Source organism: Lipotes vexillifer, unplaced genomic scaffold (genome assembly GCF_000442215.2).
Source record: "Lipotes vexillifer unplaced genomic scaffold, Lipotes_vexillifer_v1.1 scaffold1094, whole genome shotgun sequence".
NCBI classification, from domain to species: domain Eukaryota; kingdom Metazoa; phylum Chordata; class Mammalia; order Artiodactyla; family Lipotidae; genus Lipotes; species Lipotes vexillifer.
In genome coordinates, this window is record NW_006792775.1 from 114,737 (window position 1) to 121,161 (window position 6,425).

General features: G+C 65.0%; 2 protein-coding genes across 2 annotated transcripts in view; both read left to right on the plus strand.

The window, feature by feature from the left end:
* NLRP6 (NLR family pyrin domain containing 6) overlaps positions 1–608 on the plus strand; it is a 9,526-nt gene extending 8,918 nt beyond the window's left edge. The window contains 2 exon segments of the mRNA XM_007465984.1: positions 10–257; positions 596–608. Coding sequence (XP_007466046.1) covers positions 10–257; positions 596–608 — 261 coding nt within the window.
* A 12-nt stretch (positions 609–620) lies between these two features.
* PGGHG (protein-glucosylgalactosylhydroxylysine glucosidase) overlaps positions 621–6,425 on the plus strand; it is a 6,751-nt gene continuing 946 nt past the window's right edge. The window contains 14 exon segments of the mRNA XM_007465985.1: positions 621–879; positions 1,210–1,420; positions 1,497–1,932; positions 2,744–2,863; positions 3,303–3,434; positions 3,659–3,770; positions 3,976–4,048; positions 4,142–4,278; positions 4,419–4,552; positions 4,680–4,775; positions 4,850–4,947; positions 5,022–5,233; positions 5,332–5,408; positions 5,410–5,553. Coding sequence (XP_007466047.1) covers positions 621–879; positions 1,210–1,420; positions 1,497–1,932; positions 2,744–2,863; positions 3,303–3,434; positions 3,659–3,770; positions 3,976–4,048; positions 4,142–4,278; positions 4,419–4,552; positions 4,680–4,775; positions 4,850–4,947; positions 5,022–5,233; positions 5,332–5,408; positions 5,410–5,553 — 2,241 coding nt within the window.

Sequence of the window (6,425 nt, forward strand, 5' to 3'; positions counted from 1 at the left end):
CCCCACCAGCGCCCCGCCCCGGGGGTGGGGACGTTCCATCCGGCCCGCGCTGCGCGCCTTGGGGCGGGGACCGCGGGGCCTTCCGGTGACAAGGCCGCCGCTGGCTACCTCTCCCTGCGGTCCGGCGCCCACGCCCTGGAGCCGAGGGACGCTTCTGGGCTGCGGCGAGCCCCAGGGACGCGGCCGACGGCCCGCCTGCCCCCCAACCCCCAGCTGCTGCCGGCACCCCGCCCCGTACCCAGCCGGCCTCCTGGAGGGTGAGGCCCGCCGGCTGAGGCCTCCTCCCTTCCCGCCAGCCGGACGGCTTCGAGGCGGTGCGCCCGGAGAGAGCTGGAAGGGACTGAGGCCGTAAAGTGGGAGTCCGGAGCCTCTGCTGTGTCCCTGGAGATCAGTATTGGGGGCGAGGGTCTCTGAGGGTTGAGGGTGTTCCTGGGGTGGCTTGAGAGTGGGGTTCTGGACAGTCGGGGCTGCCCAGTTGGGTCACACCCGTCCCTCCACCCGTGGGGGCATTAGCCAGGTTCCAAGGCGAGCTTCAGGGTTTACAGAAAAGGGAGGCCCAACCAACGGTGGGGGCCTCTGACTCCCCCTTTTGCAGGCCCCTCCGCTGAGCCAACCTTTCCATGGAGGATGCTGGCAAGGACGCCACCAGATTCACTGCCCATTCTCTGCCCAGTGACCCCCGGCTCTTGGCCACCGTGACCAATGCTTACTTGGGCACACGCGTGTATCATGAGACACTGCATGTGAGCGGCGTGTACAATGGGGCTTGGGGGGATACGCACCGGGCCATTCTGCCCAGTCCCCTCAATGTCCAGCTGGAGGCCCCTGCAGGATCAGGAGAGCAGCTGACCAAGACCTTTGTCCTGGACACTAACACAGGTAGACACTGCCTGACCTCCCCCTCCCCTCCGCCATTGTTCCAAGTGAGTGGGAGACCCGACAGAGGTCCCATCCGGAGGATGCCGACTCCCAAAGAAAAGGAAGCCCTGAGAGGCCACTTTGTGAGGCCTTCAGCCGGACGGGCCTCCTGGGCTGGCAGGAGCTGGCGGCGCCTGTGCAGCTGTCACTTCCCAGGCAGGGCATTTGGGGCTTGGAGGTGACTCCACTCCCCGCCCAGAAAGGCCAGCAGCTTTGGAACTGTCCTCGGCGGCCCCGAGTGGGGTGTGCGAGTTGCCCTGTCTTCCCCTCTCCCCCACCCCGCCCCGCCAGGCTCCTTCCTGCACACCCTGGAGGGCCCCAGCTTCCGGGCCTCGCAGCGCATCTATGCCCATCGCACGCTGCCTCACGTCCTGGCCTTCAGTGTGTCGATCACCCGCTTGGCCACAGGGAGCTGGCCCGTCACTGTGCTGCTGCAGTCAGACTTCTCCCCGGAAAGCCCGGACTTGGACCTGCATCTGGGTCCTGACTTCCAGGGAGCCCGGTGAGGAGGGGGCGGGGGGCTGGCTGGGTAGCCCGAGGAGGGAGCCCGTTCCTGAGACACAGTCATCCTGTTGCAGGTACCTGTACGGCCACACACTCACCCCTGAGCAGCCTGGGGGGGCACAGCAGGAGGTGCACATGCTGTGGACGCCGGTGCCCCCAGCCTTGACCCTTGGGGAAGGGGAGGAGGATGGGACGTGGGAGTTCCTGACGGTGGTGGGTGGCAGCCAGGCCGAAGCCCAGGCCTGCCTCGCCGATGCCCTGCAGCTGCAGGCCAGGCGCACTCTCTACGTGGCCCATGCACAGGCCTGGGCCCAGCTCTGGGCAGGCTGTGGCCTGGATGTGGAGGGGCCCCTGCGTCTGCGCCAGGCCTTGCGTGGAGCTCTCTACTACCTGCTCAGTGCCCTGCCCCAGGCCGGGGCCCCAGGATACGTCTGCCACGGCCTCAGCCCAGGGGGCCTCTCCAACGGGAGCCGTGAGGAATGCTACTGGGGCCACGTCTTCTGGGACCAGGTGCGTACCATCCACCCTTAACGCACACCTGTTGCAGAGCCGGCTGTACACAGAGCTGCTGCCTCGATCCTGCGTGGGATGGGGCTGTGGTTGGGGAGGCCCAGGGACCGTGGCAGACGGAAGGCTTCCTGGAGGAGGTAGCATCTCGGCTGAAGGCTGTGTAGGCATTTGGTGAAAACGCGTGATGTGATTCAGGCAAGGGGACCAGAAGGTTCAGAGGCCCAGAACTGAGCAGGTGCAGGGCGTCTGTCCAGGGCATCTGTCCAGGGTGCCCTCACCGCTGCAGGAAGAGCAGTTGTAGAGGGGGCTGAGGAGGCTGTGGAGACTTTAACTGGGGAAGGACATGGGCAGCCGTGGGCTCTGGGAAGACCCCTGTGGCTGCTGAGTGGAGCGAGGGTGGAGCAAGGTGAGGCAGCCAGGACCAGCTGACGGCTGGGCCTGGGGTGTCCAGGGCGCTGCTGCACATTTCCTGATGCCGGAGAAGCTGCTGCTGTGCTCCCTTTACAGGTGAGGCTCAGAGAGGCCGAGTTGCTCACTCTGGGTCGGGCAGCTAGTGAGCAACAGAGCAGGCACACCCCCCGACCCCCAGGCTGCCCACACCCGGACTCTGGCCTGAGCCCTGGGCAGACGCAGATGCCCGCTGGGGACCAGGCCTGAGGAGTATCTGGGCTGGGGATGGGACTGTGGGGTTGGCAGGCAGAGGGCCCAGGACAGACCCAGACGGGGCAGGAGAGGAGGGAGCTGGATGTGGTCCATGGGGAGAGAGGAGTGAGGGCGCCAGAACTAGGGGGCCCCTCGGCTGTGCTCGCAGGACCTCTGGATGTTCCCCAGTATCCTGATGTTCCACCCAGAGGCCGCCAGGGCTCTCCTGCAGTACCGCATCCGGACGCTCGGTGGGGCCCTGTACAACGCCCAGAACCTAGGCTACCAGGTGAGGGGGACTGAGCACCTACCCTACGGGGCCCCCCAAAGGGCTGACGTCCCATACTACCCCCCAGGCCTTCATCCCTCACCCCAGTCCCCTCTGTGGGTGGGGCTGGAATGTCCTGGATTCTTATAGAGGCTCTGTGGCATCCCCCAGCCTGTACTGTGCGTGTGGGAACAACAGCCTGAGCGGGACCCCGCAGGACGTCCCCTCACTGCCCTGCCCCAGGGCAAGTACACAGTGGAAATGGGGCAGAAGCCACCTGGCCCACGATGGGGCCAAACAGAGGGCACTCAGAGCCCACAGGCCCCCACGAGGGCACCCAGGACAACTGGTGCCCCCACCTCTGTCTGCCCTCCATGGCTGAAGGCTGAGGGCGTCGAGAACTGGGGTGGGCTACCCCCGGCCCCCCGAGAGCAGAGTCAAGTCTACTCCAACCCCACAGGGAGCCAAGTTTGCCTGGGAGAGCGCGGGCTCCGGCCTGGAGGTCTGCCCTGAGGCCGTTTATGGGACCCAGGAGATCCACATCAACGGGGCCGTGGTGCTGGCCTTCCGGCTGTACTACCACACCACCCAGGTGAGGTGTCACTGTACCACCACGTGTGACCCCCCTACCTAGCGAGGCCACGCCCTCCACGCTGCCATGACTTCCTGTCTGGGCCGGTCCGGCGGAGCATCCCACGAGCCGGGCCTTCACTTCTGAGCACTCAGAAGGGTGGGCGTTGGCAAGAAATGCAGTGACCAGTGGGAACTAGAATCACAGGTGCCGCGGCCTCTGATGCGCCACCTCCTGCTCTTCAGGACCTGCAGCTGTTCCGAGAGGCTGGGGGCTGGGATGTGGTCAGTGCCGTGGCTGAGTTTTGGTGCAGCCGCGTGGAGTGGAGCCCTGAGGAGGAGGGGTTCCACCTGAGGGGTGAGAGCGCGGCCGTGGGGGGAGGGGTGCGGGTGATGGGGAGGGGCGGGGGGCGGATGGTCACAAGTAGGGGAGCAGGCGGATGCTTCTCAGTTCAGCATGTGGCCACCAGCACCTGATGCTGCCAGGCCCACACTGGCGACTGGCAGCAGGGGCAGGTCCCTAAGACCCTGCACTGAATTCCACCTTGTACTTATGTGCCCAGGAGTCATGCCCCCTGACGAATACCACGCAGGGGTCGACAACTCCGTGTACACCAACGTCCTGGTCCAGAACAGGTCAGACCCAAGAACCCGCCCCGCCTCCACCATGCAGGGGGCCAGCCAGGAGTGCTGGGGCTGCAGCCCACCTCTCCCCATCTCTACTCCTAGCCTGCGCTTTGCTGCTGCCCTGGCCCAGGACCTGGGTCAGCCCGTCCCCAACCAGTGGCTGGTGGTGGCTGATAAGATCAAGGTGCCCTTTGACCCGAAACTGAATTTCCACCCTGAGTTTGATGGGTACCAGCCTGGTAAGTGGACTTGGAGCTCCTTCAGGGCCCTTCTCCCCTCCCACAGGACCTCGTGTCCACCCTGGATGCCCCCTTTCCAACAGAGCAGCCCCCGCCCTCTGCACCTCACCCCATCAGCAGCATCTCCTTCCTCCCCCCAGGAGAGGAGGTGAAGCAGGCAGATGTTGTGCTCCTGGGGTACCCCATCCCCTTCCCCCTGAGTCCTCAAGTTCGCAGGCAAAACCTGGAGATGTATGAGGCTGTGACGTCCCCCCAGGGCCCTGCCATGACCTGGGTAAGGAAACTGCAGGGTGTGGGGTGGTGGTCCCCAGGGCAGCCCCGGCCCTGCCCCGCTGGCCTCAGTCTTCCTTCCCCCCGGCAGTGGGCCTCACCCCAGCGTGACCTCTGATCTCTGTCCCCAGAGCATGTTTGCAGTGGGCTGGATGGAGCTGAAGGACCCCGGGCGGGCGTGGGACCTTCTGCAGAGGAGCTTCGCCAACGTCACAGAGCCCTTCAAGGTCAGCCTGGCCAGAGCCTCGACCTACACGCCAACCACGCCCACCTCCTTGCACTGACTGCCTTGCCCCTGCAGGTGTGGACGGAGAACGCAGACAGGTCGGGTGCCGTGAACTTCCTGACAGGCATGGGGGGCTTCCTGCAGGCGGTGCTCTTTGGGGTCACGGGATTCAGGTGAGTGCAGTGGCAGGCAGAGGGCAACCACCTGCCGCCACCCCCCTCCTCACAGAACCTTCCCCTCGCCGCAGGATCACTGAGGCCGGTTTGACCTTCGACCCCATGTGTCCAGCGGGGATCTCCGGAGTGTGCGTCTCTGGCATCTCCTACCAGGGGAGCAAGCTTGACTTTTCCTTCTCCGAGGGTTCTGTGACAGTTGAGGTCACTGCCCGAGCAGGGCCCTGGGCCCCCCCGCTGGAGGCTGAGCTGTGGCCATCACAGAATCGGCTCCCCCTGTCCCCAGGTAGGCCGCCACTCCCAGACCCACCCAGGGGTCCAGGGCAGGGGTCCAGGTAGCCCCCAGTGTGTGCCCTCACCCCACAATGCCTCCTCTCCCTGCAGGACACAAGGTCTCGTTTCCCTGCTCAGCTGGCCGGATACAGAGGTCACACCTGTAGGAAGCAGGGGCAGCAAATTCTGCTCCAAGAGTTTCCTGGGAGGATTTTTTGAAGACATGAAACATCTGCGCAGAGCCCACGGGACCCCCTCTGGGACACCCTTGGGCCCTCCAGCCCCACCGAGTCCCCCCCGCCCCCCACCCAGTCCTGGCCACTCCCTCTGCGGGTGCCCCTGCTGGCTGAACCCACCCCTCCTCAACGCCTTCCCAGCCTGCCGCCCTCTCCCACCCTCCTCCACATGGCAGCCAGGCTCACGGGTTCCAAGGAAAGTCTGGATTCTTTGGCCTAAGTTCAAGACTCTGACTCTAGCCTGAGCCCCTCCCCAGCCTAACCCCCCATAGATGGTCAGCTTTCTTGCAGCCTCACACAACATGTCTGTTCCCGCCCTCCCTCAGTGCCCCTTCCCTAGGACCCCACAGGGTGAGGTGGGAGAATGGCCAGCGGTTCTGCGAAGACAGAGGCAGATGCCGGCCTTGATGGGGAGCACGGCAGGATGAGGGGCGTGGGGGAGACTCAGTCTCCTGTGGGATTACTGGGGACACCACATCGCAGCTTCACAAAGGACCCTTCTGTGTCACACAAGGGAGCATCAGGTATGGCTGGGTCCAGGTGCTCCTGGGCTGTTGTGAGCACTCAGCATCCTCAGTCCTTGGGTCCTCTTGCCTCTGGGCCACTTCAGTCAAGTCAGATGGTCTCTGTCACATGCCTTTCCTCAGCCAGGAAGGCAGGGGAGTGGGGTGTGGAGCAAGACCCTGTATTTCCTCTGACCAGCCAGAAGGACTGGGGCCAGGTGTGCATGAGTTCCAGGCCACGGCCCTGGGCCCACCTGTCCTGGGCAGGCTGCCCTCAGCCGAGGCTCTGCCCACTGTCTCCTCCTGGGCTTCAGCCCCTCAGCTGGCACAGCAGACTTGGGTTTCCCCAGGGTGAGGCGAGATGGTGTCTGCCATGGAAATCCCGGCGAGGGCCAAGCCTGCTGCAGCAGGTCTGCCTGAGGGGTGGGCAAGCTTTGCTGCGAGGAGCTGACAGCTCCCTGCTGAA